Here is a 19,163-nt window from a genome sequence, read left to right as displayed (position 1 = left end):
ATATCATTTCAACCTTAAATAGGTACATACTAAGCCACTCCATTGCATGGGCACTATTACTACAATACAACTCCTACCTCACCCTCTGCGGGGAAAAACAATCGAAGATGGAGTCGACGCCCATGCGCAATGGAGACAAAAGGAGGAGTCACTCGGTCCCGTGACTCGTAAGACTTCTTCGAAGAAAAACAACTTGTAACACTCCGACCCAACACCAGATGGCGAGCTATGCAAAACATGCGAATCTACAGCGACTGATGCCACGAACAGATGTACACTGGGTAAGTGACATTTTCATTCTAGTTCATGTTGAAAAAATCATCAGTTTAAACAAAAAATTCTCTATGCACTGATAGAATCTGATTTATTAAGATAAAATTACTCTGCGTGTTAATGAAATACACATTTTGAATTCTGAAGAGACGTTATCATATTTTTTTACACTTTTGCTGCAAGATGTCTTTAAAAATGAGTGTTCCTAATGTTAAGTGGTGCAGAACAATCTAGTTACATCAGCTTTTTACCTTCAATTAACATGTAAATAAATGCTAGCCTGTTTAGTTACCATTTTTCTAATGTTAGTGCTGAGTCGAGTACAAAGCAGTCCATTGCTGACGTTGACCAGGGAGCCGCATGTAACGTTCAGGAGGGCCACATGTGCCCCCGGGCCATAATTTGAGTATCACTGCTCTAGATGGCTATTTCCCCTATTTTAAAATATAAAACTTGCAGTGTGTTCCAATGGATATCTATGGAGCAGGGGTGGGGGTATCATAATATAGGGCGAAGAAAACTGAATATGCAGGCATCTTCTAAATGTCCCGCCTACTAGTTCCCATTTTATATTGCATTTGGAACTAAATCTGTCCTATGTTTTCTACATAAATCTTGCTCTGAGTTAGCATGTGCCTCAAATGATGAGGCAAGTTTTAATAGGAAGTTATCTTAGACTGTCTCAGCTCACACCAGGATCTTTCTTTCCCATGGTTGAAATATGTTCATAAATCCTTTACTGGTATTGCTCTCCCAGAAATGTTGGGAAATTCTGCTAAGAGGTTGACGAAGTCCCATCATGCAGATTTCTGTCTCACCGAATGATTGGATGGGATTTTTAGTAAGTTCTCTACTACAAATTATTTTAGAGAGATCACTTTACTTTTGTTTTAGAGGATGTACAGTGTGGCGACTTCTATGTTTTCCAGATAGTGCAGGTCATTGGAGGACAGTTTACCTTCCTGTCCATGTGATGGATCGTTGGAACAATCTTTGTTGCATTTAATGTTCTTCTGTATATTTTACAGACCCTATTTTTTATGCTTACCTAAACATGTTTTAAAACCTCTTGCTTTTTAGAAGTGCAAAGATGCCTTAATGTATTTACATCTGTTAAGCAGGCCATACATATGTTACAATGTATGCTGCGTTCTTAACATGTCTTTAAGAAGTTGGAAGTCCATGGGAAGTTGACAGGAGGCTATCCTGTTATCCCCAGGATTTTTTTATCATCACTTTTGCACTTTATTGTAGAGGTGTTTACTATAGGTGGAATCTAGTATGTTCAAACTATTTGTTTTAAATGCATTCTATTTTTATATGATGAATTGATTGTGTTCCTTTTAGTTTTTTTCTGAAAACTCTAACTGAACTGATTAGGTATTTGTTAGTGTATAGATGCTCGAGCAGCTTCTTGAAAAGGGTGAATGATGAGGCACTTATAATGTTGTTAGGGAGGACACATTTTAGTACCTCAACTGAAATAAGTGGATAGGGCTTTGTAGTCATCTAAGTTGAGAAAAAAAAAAGAAAAAAAAAAAATTCTTAATATTAGGATTATCATCTTCACATTGCCAGACACTAACTGAGTGAAAGACCATTCCATGCACAGTGGCATATTTTTGTAATTATGCTTTAAGGACCGCACATGCGTAGTGTCTTCCATTACATTTGCAAAGGAGCTAGCTTTTTATAGGTATTAGCGTCATATTGGCCTTGCTTTCATGCATCAAACTACAGGTTTCTTTTAACCACCATGATCTCCCAGGTTTCTGAATCCATTTGTGTCCCTTAAAGCAATCCCTCTGTGTAGTTTGGCTTCCTCCAGGAGCCTTTTTCTGCTGTTAATTCTGCGCCCATATGGGAGTCTTAGAAGTACATGAAGGAAAGCCAAAGCATAAGGCCCTACTTTAATCCTACTGCAGGCAAAGATTATCATTTAGGGAGACTTGTTTAATCTTTCTTCCTTCAAGTAGCCGAAGAAGTCTTAAGTAAGAGTATCATACCCACTTCTATAGAGTAATAACCATCTGCTTCTGGGCAGTCAACAGTGGGTTAACCCTCTAGATCACCTTATTACCAGGCTAATGCATGCTTCTTTATCTCGACCAGGAGTATTACTATCTCAGCCATGGAGATCCTCCCCATCACTGAGCGGTCTTTTCAGAAATGTATTGAATTCCATATCATTCTCTTGACCCAATCTATGTTTCCCACTGTGAGGATTGAGCCCTGGTGATATATCTTAATCCTGAGATACTTGTCTATAGTAGACAGCCAGGACAGTGGTGACTCCTTTATTTTGGACAGTCATGTTGCTGCCACATGGTACAATGGAGAAAGAAAAGATTTGTCACAGTACAAGAACCAAGATTTTCTCAAACTTCCTTAAAATGACCATTACTTTATTCAGTTGGTCTTTAGAATTGAGGAGGTATGGTAAGATGCCATCGTTATATAGCGGAGTCATATATCGGACACTGGAAATCACTAATGCCTGATCCACATCATGTCCTCTAAATGGCAAGCTAATGGTTCTCTTGCCAATACAAACAGAGTTGGAAAGAGGTGAGCCTCCTTGTCCACTTCCCCTTCCGATATCCGAGTGATCTGAATAGATGCACCCTGGCCGCACCCTAGCTGTGAGATCCAAGTAAAGTAATTTAATCCAACTCAAAATTTCAGTGCCAAATCACATTTTGTTCAGGAGTGCAAATAAATAAGACCAGCTCAGTAAGTCAAGTGCCTTTTCTACATCAAAGGCTGCTACCAAGGATAAGATAAAATATCCTCACTTGGGAGTTTCATTATGATGTGAAACTTTTGTTCTCAGGCTTGGTAAGGTACTGCGACCTGGTACATAACCATTTTGGTCTAGGTGGACCTTCTGGTGTAGCAAAATGTAAAAGTCTGTTAGTTTTCTCATTCCCTGTTGTTTTATGATCTAAATTTAGAAGCGAGAGTGGCCTCTAAGATGCCGCCATGAGTGGGTCTGTTTGCGAACCATCACTAGAACTAGTAGTGTTAAGGTAATACCCAAGTAGTCTTCGCCTCGCTGTACTGTGTCAATAATCCGAGACAAAATTTGCTGCCTTCCTAATCTTCGGTATTTTGCCTTTATCCACATCACCTATTGCTTCCTTGATTTGTTTCGGATGAAGATTTAAGTAAATTTGTGAAATGCTTGGATTATGGTAACACACCGTATATAGCAAAGCCACCCCATTTCCAGTCAGTATATACTGCTGTAGCTAGGTTAATATATGGCCAGCATAGTAGGAAGCAAGAACTACTTAAATGTGTTTCCTCAAGCTAGTACTAAGCCAGCATCCTTGCTAATTTCAAGCCATTTATATCTTGCTCGTAAATTCTCCTTCTGCTGTCCTGCTAAATTGTTACATACATTCATATGAGCAGTTCTTTGCTCAAAAACCCAAACATGTATTTGCTCTCGGAACTAGACATTGTCTTCGTCTCCATCTAATTTTGCTTTGAAACTTTGTGAGTGTTCTTGCAATCAAGTCTGTCTTTTTGGGAATAGTTTCTTATACCTAACCGCTTGATGGGGCATCTAATGAAGGCTTTTATTACCACCGTTGTCCATCTGTCCAGTGACTACATTTGCATTTTTTGCCTGCACATTGATGCACAATATCTATAGAAAAACTAAAAAGAGTGACCCAGGGTTGTGTAGAAGGGGAGAGTCTGTTTCATCCTACCAATGTAATTTGATGAAGGTGCATTGAACAACTGACTTGAGTTATAATCTGCAATCTTCCAAAATTGAATATATTTCCTACACACTAAAACCTATATTTTGCTCCCTCTATTTCCCTCCAGAGGTGGTTCTCCTCAGTTGCCTGTTGTAGGGCTGCTCCTCTGTTATCCCAACATTAAACACCAGTAGTCCCTTTAAATTTCCATCCACAAAGTGCCCGCAATGTCCTGTTTTCTAGCTCTACTGAGTGTAAGTCAATGAAAATAACTACCTCTGTGCACCAGAACCCAATACACTGAAAACCTGAACATTGAGAGATGGCATATTGAATGAAAGATGGTTGTATGTGTCCTTTGTGAAAAATCCAAGATCAATTTATATTATGGTACGCATTAAGGGTGGCTTGTGCAAAGGCAAATTGGGTGCATACGTGAATGGCAAGACTTGTCTCACTTTTCCAAAGTGCTATCTTTAAATGTGAAATTGATTATTTTAATGGATGATGTACAGTCCAATGTGGTTCTTGTCTTTACATATCATTTTATTTTTGTTCATTTTTTATATTTTATTTAAAAAAAGTTTTTTTTCCTGTTTAGGAAATGTGAAGTTTAAGAGTTTTTTTATAGTTAATTTTATGTTTGCAATCAGTCACTGTTGTGTTTGGATTTCATAGGGATGTTATGGTACCTCCTACAATGTTGACCTGTCATGATGTGATTAGCCCTAATGTTCTGCATGATGGAGACACATTGATAAACATTGATCTCTGGTATGATTTTCAGAATGGCGGTGCCTATTTACTGGCCAATCAAAAAGGCTGCGATGGAGACCGCCTCTACTATGACGGATGTGCCTTGATTTCTTTGAATGGGGACATTATTGCACAGGGATCCCAGTTTTCATTGGATGATGTGGTATGTTGCATTTTTATTCCCATTTCATTTGAAAATAATTCACCATAGGCTGAATTTTATTGTCTTGAATTTTAGTTCCCGGTGCACTGTTGATAACAATCTCCTAGTTCTTCATTTGTTTGAATATTTATGTAACAAATTAAAGATCTGATTGACAGAATTAAAGTGAAACATTCAAATGAATGTATTGATTATCAGGAATACCCCATCTCTCACATTCTCTTAAGGACCATTAAACGTTTATAACCAGGCGTATATGTGAAAAATCACATACTGCACACAGTGTTGTTTTCTTGTCATCTACTAGTCTCAACGTGTTTGTTTTAACACTTTTATGCAGTAGAATAGAGGACAAATTTGAGCAATAGCAACTAAGAAGACTCTGATACAATGGACCAGGACAAAATTATCAAATAATGACTGTTAATACATTTTATAATTAAATGCATTTTGGTAACCTGAGTATATGTGCATAGGTGGGAAATGGGGTTGAGCATTCTGTGTGTGTAACCGCTAACTGGTAAAATCCTAGATTTGTTTTCACTAAGTCAGTGACTTGCCCCTGAGCTTATATTGTTTGATATTAAAGACAATGGCATGTTTGGGGGGGGGGGAGGGTCATTTAAAGATTGATGAGTGGACTACCACATCCCAAAGCTGGCAGAGAGAGACCTCACTTCTGCCTGTCGTTTGGTGGCCTTCCAGAAAATGTACAGCTCCCTTCTGCTTTGGTGAGGAATATTTCCCAAAAATGCTCCTACCAGTCCCCTGAAAGCACTTGCTGCAAAATGTTTACACCTGCTGATTCACCATATCAAGACAGCTGATAGGCATTTCTTTGTTTTTCAACCAACCCCAAAACAAAATAGCAATGTCCCTAATGGGCAGGGTGTTCTCTCCCTTTCCATCTGGGACATTTGTGCTTTTCATTGAGGCCCTGCTTTGAAAAGATCACCATCAGAAGGCTCTCCTGAAGTAGAGTGGGCCTTCCGCCATTCTAAGTTGATGGTCATGTGGAGGATGGGCCAATAGTGGGTCATTTCCTGAAATCATAAGATGGGGAAATTGTCTGGAGGGCAGTGCATGTTTGCACGATGGCTCAGAAGCCTGTGCTTTCATTAATTTAATCTTAAATTGTCAATATAAGACATTACAATTTGTTCAATCATTTCACAATCTTGCTAAGGGGAACTATGAAGAAAATTCTTGGACCTATACCGAAAGCATAGGTTTGCAGTAATTGAATAGGTTTTTAGTCATTCTTCAATGGAGACCATGGTGGCTGAACTCCTCTGACAGTCTGTGTTCTTTCTTAACCCAAATTGATAATTCTGTCACTGTACACAACCTCACATCAATGATCTTCCACAACAAGCACCTGCTTTCACTCATTCCCTTCTGTGTGGTTTCGATATCACAAAACAATTGTTGCTTGCCAGATCTGGGCCACAGAGGAGCCACTTTAACTCAGTTACTGCTGTTCACCCACTAGTACACTTTGGCCGCATTCTTATGGCAAACTTCCACCTTTAATCTATGGTCAAATTATACAATACAGTTTGCCTCTCAAGATCCATTCTAACTCTGCATTGGGCTTCAAACTTCTTGCACTCAGGTGAGCTAGGGAACATACTATTAGTTCAGGAAGGTGTTCATTCTAATACCAATCAAACTGGACATAGACCATGAGACATGTTCCACACATATGACTGTTCCAGCGGCGGTGATTCCCCTTGAACACTGAAAGCTCAGCAGCTCTGACCTTGCACTTAAACACCTCAAAGTGACGCAGACATGCAGGGCTTGCACGTTCTATGGTGGAGCTGGTGTAACATAACCACAGCACTCAAGTCTCAGTTGTAATTAGGAGTCCATGCATTGAGCACTGCATGTTACTGAATAGTTGTTGTAGCCCAAGGAACAAGTTGTAAACATATGGCATCTCCTTAGATTATGCAAATGCCCAGCATCATCATAGAAACTATGATGGCTCACAGGGTCGTCACTAATGGGGATGCTAATGTACCCACTCATATTTTTTTTAAATATTTTTTAGTAGCCCTCGTTTATTTTCTACCCAGGTTGTAAAGATGATGAAGGGAGCGGTTATGACCAAGGGGTTGTTTTCCCTCCCAATTCTGTGAAAAGAGTCACCATGCTTCCAGTTGTGGTGACCTGAAATCGCAGAAAGATTTGCTAGTGTAATGTGGGCTGCATGTTTGTGCTCACTGGCCAATATGTTGTGACTCCCATACCTCTGCTTGATAGGGCACTACAAAGTCCTTTCCCCCAGAACAAATTCTGCACTCCCCAGGTAGTCACTGAGGGTCATTGAGACCCAAGCGTAAGTTACTGACAAAGAAACATCCACACAAACATTTTGTCCCCCATTTAGAGCATTGGCTTTAGGGTCTTCATGACTTTGTATATTGACTAGATGAATAAGGGTGATTTCCAGACATGGTTGGCTTCGCTATGTCTGACCTTTTTGTGCTGCCCTTTTGTGCTCTCCAAAGATCTGACCCATTTGTGGCCATATTTTCATAGTTATAATACGTTTGATTGTACCTGTCACCATAAGCATACACATTTTTTAGGTACTCACATATTATGTATAGATATTTATATGTTTTGTTTAGATGTGTATTGGTGTATGATACCATGTGGCGATGTGGTGCTTGGTTTAGTGTAAGCTGTTTTGGCTACACCGATATCTACCTAAATTATATATTTCTACTTTTGTGTTTTATGCCTGTTACTCTAAAATCCAGCAAATCATAAATATCTGAGCTTGTTAAGCGGGAAAAGTACTACACTATTTCATTAGCAGTAATATGTAGTTACTTTGTTGATGTAGTCCCTTTTCCTCAGGAAGTCCTTACTGCAACATTGGATTTGGAAGACATCAGGAGTTACAGGGCGGAGATGTCATCTCGATGCTTGGCGGTAAGAATTCAACTTGATCACCACAAATGTTAGCATTTGTGTCTTCTTGAAACTTTTTTCTCTGCTTATGTTTATTTCCATCTGTAAGTTGTCTTCAAACTGCTGTCTTGGGGGATATAGGTAGAATGATTATGTGCATTTTATTAGAAAAAAATATTTTAATCTATTCTGACGTGTGCTGCTACACCAAATGTAATCCCTTTTAAAAAGTGATGTATATGATTTTAGTCATACTTGTATATGTTCACTAAATTACTGACTAATCGCCTCCGTTTGTACACTTTTCATTCACAAGCTCCCTTTAAAAAGATCAGGTCCATATAAAACTACTTTGTTTTCTGTCATTCGCCTACAATTGTGTAGCACTGTGCAAAATAGGGTATCACTACTGGTGGTCTCAGTGGTACAGGTTTAACTGTTTTTTGTCCGACTGGACTTTAATTCTGTAACCTTCAGGATGTGCACAAACCTTAATGCAAGCATTTTAACCCCACTAGGTTATTCTATTAAATACACATTTTTCAGCGTGCAGGAAATTTGAAGGCATTATTATCTCATTAGACATGTAGAAATATTTTTTTTTTTTCTTTTGTACCGATTTAATAATTCCCACTTTGTATTAAACGTGATCCATACACACTCAGTGATTCAAATAGATTTTTTTATTACCTGTTTATTTCTGACTTTGCATAGTACCTGCATGTAGTAGGTCTGATACAGAATATTGACTATCATCGAAAGGGTGGGTAGAAGGTAGGGTGCAGGGGTTGTAGACTAGCTGGATAATTGAGCCACCTTATCTGAGTTCAACAGTTTGGTCTTCTCTGCTCTTCTGAACTTCATATAGAAGAGGCGATCACCACTGTTGATTTTACTAGAGATAATCAAATCATTTACATTGATTCACTGTTAGAATACATGCTACTATATTTTAGTGCATAAAGAAAGTAGACTTTCTAAAAATATTTTATCAATGGACCTGCTAATAGATGATCATAGATGATCAAAGGAAGAGAGCAAGCTGGTTCATCGAAGGAGCTGAACTCCCCCCCCCCCCCCCCCAAATTCAACTGTTGAGAATTCGAAAGGAAGTAGTGCATCAGCAAATAAACAAAAGACTGCACCGCCTTCAGGACTACTCTCAACCAGCACCGCTGCCTCCTGAAAGTAACCAAGAATGCACTAGCAGACCGCATCAAAGCCAGCACAAACCACAGCAAAGAACTCTGCGTCATTGTGAAGGAGTTCACCAATCATGCAGCCTCTACGAACAACATCACTCCCTTCCAGGAACTCTGCAACCTTGCAGACTTCTTCCACGACAAGATCTTACAAAACTTTGAACGCCAACCCTCCGCTGCAGACAGCATCAACCAACTCTCATGCACAAACACAAACCCGACCCCTTCAATCTTGGTAGCAAGACAGTCGGCGAGGAATACATTCACTGCTGCTTCGTTCCCAGAGGTCTGGCACCACGCTGAAGTGAAGCCCCCCCCCCTGAAAAAAAACATCCGCTGACCTAGCTGAATTGAAGAAGTACCGGCCCATCTCTCTGATCCCCTAGTCAGCAAAAGTTCTCGACAAAGCGATGAACCAGCAACTCGCCACTCGCCCAACACCTAGAAGACCACAACCTCCTGGATGCCTTCCAATCCTGATGACATCAGAGCCCTCCTGGACAATGGGGAAACAGCAGCCCTCATCCTCTTGGACATGTCTGCCGCGTTTGACACTGTCTTCCACCACATCCTGATCAACAGACTCCACCACATCTGGATTCAAGGAAACGCCCTCAAATGGATCGCCTTGTACCTCACCGTCAGAACCCAAAGGATCAGTCTCCCATTGTTCATCTCAGAGCCCAAGAAGATAATCTATGGAGTCCCCCAAGGATTGTCCCTCATTCCGACCCCCTTCATCACTTACATGACCCCTCTGGCCATCGCCGTGAAATCACATCTTCTCTTATGCCGCTGACACACAGATCACCCTCTTGCTGTCCAAAGATCCCTCCACTACAAAAGCTAACTTCACAGATGCATGATGAATGGTAGCAGACTAGATGAATGACAGCTGTCTCAAACTCAACACTGAAAAAACTGAAGTCCTCATCTTTAGGAACAACACTGTGCCATGGACTGACACTTGGTGGCCCGCAGAGGTCAGCAACTCCCCGCCCCAACAGACCATGCCTGCAACCACTGCATCATCCTGGATAGCAAACTATCCATGGAGAAACACGTTGATGCAGTTTCATCCGCCTGCTTCCACACCTTTCTCATGATCCACAAGATCTTCAGGTGGCTCCGAGCAGACACCAGAAGGACCATCATGCAGGCCTTCATCACCAGCAGACTGGACTATACAAACATGGTCTACGTAGGAATCATAGCACACCTTCTGAAGAGACTCCAGACAATACAGAACTCAGCAGCAAGACTCTTACTTGGCCTCCGCAGAAGGACCCACATCGCACCCCATCTCAAAAATCGACACCGACTCAGAAGAGATGCCAGTTCAAGCTGCTGACCCACGCCTATAATGCTCTGTACAGCGAAGGACCAGCATACATCAACAAATGTCTGACCTTCCCCCAACCGACCAGACACCTCTGATCAGCTTCCTTCTCCCTCGCAGACACCCCACGGTTCTGTTGAGCCAACATCGCTCCTTTTTGCACATGGCAGCCAAGGCTTGGAACTCACCACCACACAGTCACTCCAGCAATTCAGAAGAGAACCAAAGACATGGATGTTCAAATGATCAGTCCTCCACGCAGCAGCATACAGGTTCAGCGCCTCAAGGCCCTCACAGGTGATTTTGCTGTGCTCTGTAACTGTTTGATTGATTGATTGTTAATAAAGGTAGTCAGTAGTTTGCTGGTAACTGTTCTTACCTACTGTATGGTTAAGACAGTTCATTTAGTCATCGCTACTCTCTCTTCATTGACCTTACAACAATATATTCGATCTAGTTGTCCCGATCATCACACTATCCCTTTCACCATCTCATGCCACGCACCTTCACCAAGGCCCAACCTAAGCCTCCAAAAATAAAAAAAAATGTAAAAACTCCCTGTCCTCCAACCACAGTGAGCATCTATGTCCATTCTTACTCCCTAACCCAACTTATTAATCTTTCAACACCACACTAAATCATACTACAGATCTTCATGCATTCACCACCAGTGAAAACATCAAACCATACAAATCAGCCCTGTGGTGGCCAAAGGAGCTTTCTGCCAACAACATAGAAATCTATAACAATGGTAAACTGTACCATCACCTGAATATCTCATCTCGCAAAAAATGTTCTGCGCAACATGAACATTTAGCATCACCACTATAAATTTGGATTTATAGTCCTGTGCGGCCCCTCCCCCCAGCCCTCTCATTGGACAAGCCCTCCCGCCTCCCAGCTGCCACTCCCACCCTCCCCTCCTCTTATGGCAGCCGCGGCGCGCTAGCAGGGAGCAACCTTTGACCCTGCTTGCAGTTAGGTCGCTCCCCGCTCCGCCTTCCGCACCACCACCTTTTTTCCGTTCCCTCCAGCTTCTTTCCCCGCCGCTGCGTCCCCTGCGGCACCTCCCGCCCCCCCCCCCTCGTTCTCTCACCGTTTTCTCTTCCCTTTTTCCTGCCGCTGCGTCCCCTCCCACTTCCCCCCTCGTTCTCTCACCGTTTTCTCTTCCCTTTTCCCGCCACTGCGTCCCTGTGGCCCCTCCCGCCCCCCCCCCCTAGTTCTCTCACCGTTTTCTCTTCCCTTTTTTCCCGCTGCTGCGTCCCTTGCGGCCCCTCCCCCCCAGCCCTCTCATTGGACAAGCCCTCCCGCCTCCCAGCTGCCACTCCCACCCTCCCCTCCTCTTATGGCAGCCGTGGCGCGGCCCCGCAGCGGGTGCGCTGCTGGCGCGCCAAAGGCAAGCCCATCTGCGTCCGTCCGCGCCTGGACCACGCCCAGTGCCGCCCCACATGGTCCCCGAGACCCCTGCACCTCCAGACGCTGCTACACGGCCGACCAACTCAACGCCCTCAATCCCGGCCGCACCACAGCATGCTCCCAGTCCTCACCAAGGAACACCCACGGACCCTTCGCATGCCGCACCTGCAGATTCACCTGCGACAGAACAACGAAACCAACAAAGACCGAACCTAACCACCTCCACTGCATACTCCTCAACACCCGCTCCGCTCGCAAGCACGCCATCGAGCTCTGGGACCTGCTCGACTCCACCGCCCCAGACGTAGCCTTCCTGACCGAAACCTGGTGGAACGACTCCTCAGCGCCCGACATCGCAATAGCCATCCCGGAAGGCTACAAGATCATCCGTAGAGACTGCAACAACGGTATCGGAGGAGGCATAGCCATCGCCCACAAATCCTCCCTCAAGGTCGACACCCACACTGACGACTCCCTCAAGACCGCCGAACACCTACACTTCCGCATTCACACCGACCCCAACACCACTGTCAGAGGAACGCTCATCTACAGACCCCCCCGGACCACGAGCACCATTCAGCGAATCCCTCGCCGACCTCACCAGCACCCACGCACTCACCTCAATGGATTACATCCTCCTCGGGGACCTAAATTTCCACCTGGAGAACAACGACGACACCAACTCCACTACTCTGATCGACAACCTCACCAACCACGGCCTCAGACAACTTGTCAACACACCAACCCACATCGCCGGCCACACGCTTGATCCCATCTTCTCCTCAAGCGCCCACGTCACCTTCAACCATACCACCGTACTCCACTGGACCGACCACCACTGCATCCACTTCACCTACAAGAAACACACCGAGCACCATCGCACCCAACAACCACCCCGCCGATGCTGGAGCAAAGTTATGGAAGACCAGCTTACCAACGCCCTCGTCCAGAACCCACCCCCGACTCCACCGACCCAGACACCGCCGCCAACAACCTCACCCTGTGGCTCAACGACTGCGCCAACACCCTCGCGTCACTCAAAAAACCCACCGACAACCAAGCCAGAAGAAAAGCCACCTGGTTCACCGACGAGCTCCTAAATTCCAAAGCGACTGTCGGAAACTAAAAAAGGAATGGCTCCTCAAACGCACACCTGACAGCCTCACAGCCCACAAGGACGCCACCCGCAAGCACCACCAACTCATCAGACAAGCCAAACGATCCCACTTCAAAGACCGCCTGGACAACAACGCACATGACAGCAAAGAGCTCTTCAGCATCGTGAATGAACTCTCCAACCCCAGCGCCAACATCAACGACATCCCTCCATCCCAAGAACTCTGCAACGCACTGTCCACATTCTTCCACCGGAAGATCACCAACATCCACAACAGTTTTGACGCCACTCCCACACCACACCCCACCCCGAACACTCCACCTGTGCAAACCACCTGACCTCCTGGACCAACGTGAACGACACAGAGACACGCAAGATCATGAACTCCATCCACTCAGGATCTCCGTCAGACCCCTGCCCCTACCACGTATACAACAAAGCCAACTCCACCATCGCCCCCGACTACGGAAGGTCATCAACATCTCCTTTCGAAACAGCGACATTCCCTCAAAAATGGAAACACGCCAAAATCCGTGCCCTCCTCAAGAAGCCCAAAGCAGACCCCAATGACCTCAAGAACTTCCGACCCATCTCCCTGCTCCCCTTTCCAGCAAAGGTGATTGAAAAAATCGTCAACACACAACTAACCAGCCACCTCGAAGACAACGACATCCGAGACCCCTCCCAGTCCAGCTTCAGACGAAACCACAGCACCGAAACCACCCTTCTCACCGCCACAGACGACATAAGACGCCAAATGGACAACGGCGAAACATCAGCCCTCATCCTCCTGGACCTATCTGCCGCGTTCGATACAGTCTGCCACCGCACCCTGGAATCACGCCTCCACGAAACCGGAATTCAAGGAAAAGCCCTCAACTGGATCATCTCATTCCTCTCCGGCAGAACCCAGAGAGTCCGCTTCCCCCCCCTTCTGCTCCGAAGCCACCAACATCATCTGCGGCGTCCCCCAAGGCTCATCCCTCAGCCCAACGCTGTTCAACATCTACATGGCCCCCCTCGCACAAGTGGCCCGACAACACAACCTCAACATTCTCACCTACGCCAGCGACACCCAGCTCATCCTCTCACTCACCAAAGACCCACGCACGGCCAAAACCAACCTCCACGTGGGAATGAAATCCATCGCCGAATGGATGAGAAACAGCCGTCTGAAACTGAACTCGGACAAGACGGAGGTCCTCATCCTCGGATCCACCCCCTCTGCCTGGGACGACTCCTGGTGGCCCACAGCACTAGGAACCCCACCAACTCTGACCGACAACGCTCGCAACCTGGGCTTCATCCTCGACTCCTCCCTCACCTTGTCTAAACAGGTCAACGCAGTTTCCTCCTCCTGCTACAACACACGCTGCATGCTCTGCAGAATCTACAAGTGGATCCCGACAGAAACCAGAAGAACAGTGACACAGGCCCTCGTCACCAGCAGGCTGGACTATGGCAACGCACTCTACACAGGCATCCCAGCAAAAGACCTACTACGCCTCCAACGCATCCAGAACGCCTCCGCCCGACTAATCCTCAACGTACCCCGCCACAGCCACATCTCCCACCACCTGAGAAACCTTCACTGGCTCCCCGTGGACAAAAGGATCACTTTCAAGCTTCTTACCCATGCTCACCAAGCGCTCCACGACACCGGGCCAGCCTATCTAAACAACAGACTCCACTTCTACACCCCCACCCGTCAGCTCCGCTCCTCTAACCTCGCCCTCGCCGTTGTCCCCCGCATCCGAAGAAAGACCTCCGGCGGCAGATCCTTCTCATACCTCGCCGCCAAAACCTGGAACACCCTCCCCACCAACCTGCGACAGACTCAAGACCTACTCACCTTCAGAAGACTCCTCAAGACATGGCTCTTCGACCAGTAACACCAGCTCACCCCCCCCCACTCCCCCACCCAGCGCCTTGAAACCCTCACGGGTACGTAGTGCGCTTTATAAATCCAATGATTGATTGATTGATTGCTACATAAACAGCACATATGCCAATGACAAGAGCGAGGCAATTAAACTTTGCTTTCACTGCAATATACGAATAACTATTTTGACACCAACTACTAATTTTTGGATTACGCCACAAACATATGTCAAAACCAACGACTTCACACTTCCACCTCGAGATGGTTGGATAGCCAGTGTGGACAAACAACTATTGTCAACTCTTTCTCAACCACCATTTGCTATTCAGATAATATCATTTTATCTTCTGAACTCCCTACCCAAATTATTTTACCTGATTTGTCTACCAGTTCAGGAACATTCCCACTCACACTACAGGTCAGCCAAATCCTTTTCCTCCAACACAAACCAGATCTATATAGCAATAACCTTTCCAGTTATTTGCCATGCCTTTCCTAGTTGAAATAATAGAAAGAGTATGTGTATTCCAGCTGCAAACATGCCGTTGTTAGCCTACAAATTTGTGTTCCACCCTGCATGCAACGCGAAAATGGCCGCTATCTAAATAGTTGACAACACCCTCTTTGTCGCCGACAGAAAAGGCACATTTAGGACTCATCGACCTGTTCAGGTATTTCACAATGTAAATCATCTGGTCCGCCTGTGAATTCACTGCTCGCAAAGGCATTCATGCAAAAACAAGATATGATGGACGGAATGCAGAACAAAATCAAAGATTCACCACCAGTCACAGATCTGGGTTTAATCCATCAGTGTTTTTGCTTGCCATGCCATTCCACATTGGACCTAGCCATATACAAATTAGTCTTGACCCTGTTCCCCATGGGAACCGTCGAGCCCGAACTCCCATGCCAGGTCCTCCCTGGACCAGAAACAATTATCCTGGGACCAGTTTCAAGATGTCACCCTTCGTCAGCCAGGCTAGTTTCAATCTGGTAGCATAGCAAGCACTGGACCCAAGTCTGGGCATACCCTTCCCACTTGGGGCCACAAAAGCAAGCGATGATGGAGGGAATGCAGAACAAATCAAAGATTCACCGCCAGTCACAGATCTGGGTTTAATCCATCAGTTTTTTTGCTTGCCATGCTATTCCAGTGTGGACCCAGCCATATCCAAAACAGTCTTGACCCTGTTCCCCATGGGTGATACCCTGAAACCAGTCCCAGGATGCTTGTTTCTGGACCAGGGAGGACCTGGCCTGGCAGTTTGGGCTGGACTGTTCCTATGGGGAACAGGGTCAAGACCGAGTTGCATATGGCTGGTTCCAAACTGGAATGGCATGGCAAGCAAAAAAAGGTATGGATTAAACCCAGATCAGTGACTGGGGGTGTATGTTTGATTTGTTCTGCATTCCGTCCATCATCTCTTGTTTTTACATTCGCAAAGGCATTCATGGCACAGTCTCAAATGATTTACCTCATTCGTCTCAAATGCAACGGTTGCTTAAGTGAGAGAGCTTCTGATTCCCCTTGCCTAGTTATGTGCTGGAAGGTGGCATGTTTCCATTCTACAGTATATGATCTTTGACCTCTACCAGAACACGTTTGGGTTTTGCTGACCAATTCATCAAAATGTCAGTGGCAAATTACATTCGCCAACTGAGGGCATACCTCAACAAAAGTTCTGTTGCAAACAGTGCTTAATTTGTGATTGCTGTTTCCGGTGCGGAGCACCGGCACTTATTTTTGAGGGCCAGCACTTATTTCTCTGCCTCCAGCATTTAATGCGAGCAAAAGACACATATGGGAAAGATGGAGGAAGAGTAAAACGGAAAGGCGTCACTTTAGAAAAAAGCAGAAAACTGCAAGAGTGAGCTGAAGGGGTAGGGAGTGGCTTTGAAATGGATTGAAGAGGCCCGAAATAGCTTCAGGATCATGCTGCCTCAATATTCTGTGTTCGCACATTTAATTGCAGCATCCGTGTGTTTAAGAGGAGGGCTTTGGGCACCAGCACGTTGGTATTTACAAATTAAGCACTGGTTGCAACCAAAACAGATTTGGTTCTCATCCACAGTTGAGTATCTAAACCGTAGGTTCAATCCTTACTCACAGACATGGCTTTGGATACATCTCCTAATATGCCATGTCCCTCTGATTCTACATTCACTCCTTTGTGTGCTTTAAAGATCATTGGAAGTCTAGGTTGCATAGAGCCTGGTATCAGATGAGCCTGTTTAGCAAGGTAAAGCAGTTGCATCCCACCTCCAACTGTTGCCCGCAGGTTGCAGCCGTGGTGACTGTTGCAACATTCGTCTCAGCGTACTCCCACGCACATCTTTCGCTCCACTAAAGTTCCTGTAAACAAAACATTCATATTGATACCATGCAGTTGTTTTGGCCATTTAACTGTTCTTAAAATGGGCCTTCTCAAGGACTAGGATTAGTACCGGTTTCTTTACATTTTTACTCCGGTCACCAATCTTTGTACTGGCTAATGTGCTACACAGGTAACGTTTCATAATTAGTGCTTTACTGCTTCATTAATAGCTGGACGTTTTATATTTCCTAATAGTAATTGTTTTTATTTTTATTTTTTATAATTCAGATTTCTTCCATTTTTTAATCCATCAGGGTTGTAGGTGTACCTCTCAGTTGGTTATTCACTCATCTCTTTGTCACAGATCACTTCACTACACCTAAATCACCATTTTTTGTCTGCATGGATCTACCTTCTGTGAAGAAGCAGCTCAGCTTCTGTTTGAATTTATTTTGTCACACTGCACAGCAATTACACATTTTGCCATTGAGGTGATGTGAAGTTATTTTTTTTGTATACCTAGTTGACCAAAAATGACTTTTGTCAAACTAAATTCAGTGACGGAACATAGTAATGGTAAAGTTAGTTAAGATTGAGCTTGTGCGCTGCTAGCACCCTTTTGCACTGTGAACGTATAGTAAATGCACATGCTCTGCGTTATTCTGTGTTAAATTGTTAGGTTCAGGAATTTCTTCATATAAATTAAACTTTTTACTTTGGAGTGTCGGCCATTATCCCTCATTGGGTACCCACTGTAAAACGACACTTTTTTGCATTGAATAAAGGCTGGATTATATTTGTATTTAATATTCGAATATGAAAACTGTGAACATATTTGGAAGACATACAGAGACAAAGTCACTATGTATAAAGAAGGAATTTAGATTTTGACCAGAACATTTTAAGTAGTGCATTGACAGGGCATGGAGGATAAAGGGGGTTGTGGCACAGCAGCATCTCAAGGGGTACCTGTCAACAGTATGTTTCGAAAAGAGGATGTGCTTAATGTTATATCTTATCTATTAAAGTATATGGTATAACATTGTTGATTTTGAGTCCCTATAGGCTAAAAGTTCTGCTATAATAGCCTGCAGACCAGATAAAGTATGGCCTAGAGTATATTCGTAGGCCTGGGTGCAACTCGCATAGTTTTACTCCGCGGATGTTCACGGAGTTACATAAAAACTCTGCGAGATTCTGAGGAGTTCTGCAAGCGGGTGTAATTCGGGCAAGGTGTGCTGCTTGCCCTGAATTTATTTCTTTCTTTTCTTTTTTTGTGCCTGGAGATTCTTCTGCGCTGTAAAATCAGCACAAACAGCACCACTCAGTGCGCCAGAGGAGCAGAAAATCTCCTCAAACGGCACCTTTCTCAATGCAATTCGTACGGACCTGCTGCAACCGCCCACGCTAGGAGACGTTCTAGCGCCCGAAAATTGTGATAGATGACAAATTCTTGCTAGCGCTCAGCAACTTAATATTGATGAGCTGTGTATGAGAAAAAACGCTGCCACACGGCGGTCGTTGGAACTTTGCCAGGACTCTGCGCTCCAAGTGGAATGCGCAGTGGGCAAAATTCCACGAACTCTGCAGGCAGAGAGGAATTTTTCACCCACCCCTAGATATTAGCAGATTTGTCAGCATCTGGTGCTTCTGAAGAGGAGGGAGTGATGGAACAGAGCTTCTTTACTCAGATGTAGGTGAACCAATTGAACCATAGTTTTAAATGCTTTTAGTGTGAAACATGTCATGTAAAATTATAAATTGTTGATGTTTGTATGAAAATATTTACTCTGAAATTAAAAAACAAATTGAAAAATATGTTTTGTTTTACAACCTTGTCCTTGACATAATTGTAACCTGTTCTTGTCCATTACTTCTGTCTGCAGTGCTAGCCAATTCGGGTGCTAGAGCAAGGTTTTGGTAATTAGTCGTTTTGTCAAAGACTGAATTTTAACCTTTGTATTGAAACTAAGGGAGGATGTCCTGTTCGCCCCGTCTGGAAGTGAACGTGTGGGGGTGCTGCAGCAGCCACAAGACAACCTTGCGGGAGTTCAGAAGG

The 19,163-nt window shown here is 44.5% G+C and overlaps 1 protein-coding gene across 1 annotated transcript in view; it reads left to right on the top strand.

The window, feature by feature from the left end:
- Positions 1 to 19,163, top strand: part of NADSYN1 (NAD synthetase 1) — a 154,966-nt gene that overhangs the window by 49,475 nt on the left and 86,328 nt on the right. The window contains exons 9-10 of the mRNA XM_069221909.1: positions 4,774 to 4,905; positions 7,777 to 7,851. Of these exons, the coding sequence (XP_069078010.1) occupies positions 4,774 to 4,905; positions 7,777 to 7,851 (207 nt within the window). The remainder of the gene's footprint in view (positions 1 to 4,773; positions 4,906 to 7,776; positions 7,852 to 19,163) is intronic.

The sequence above is a fragment of the Pleurodeles waltl genome, chromosome 3_1 (genome assembly GCF_031143425.1).
Source record: "Pleurodeles waltl isolate 20211129_DDA chromosome 3_1, aPleWal1.hap1.20221129, whole genome shotgun sequence".
Classification (NCBI taxonomy): Eukaryota; Metazoa; Chordata; class Amphibia; order Caudata; family Salamandridae; genus Pleurodeles; species Pleurodeles waltl.
This window is presented reverse-complemented; position numbering and strand designations above follow the sequence as displayed.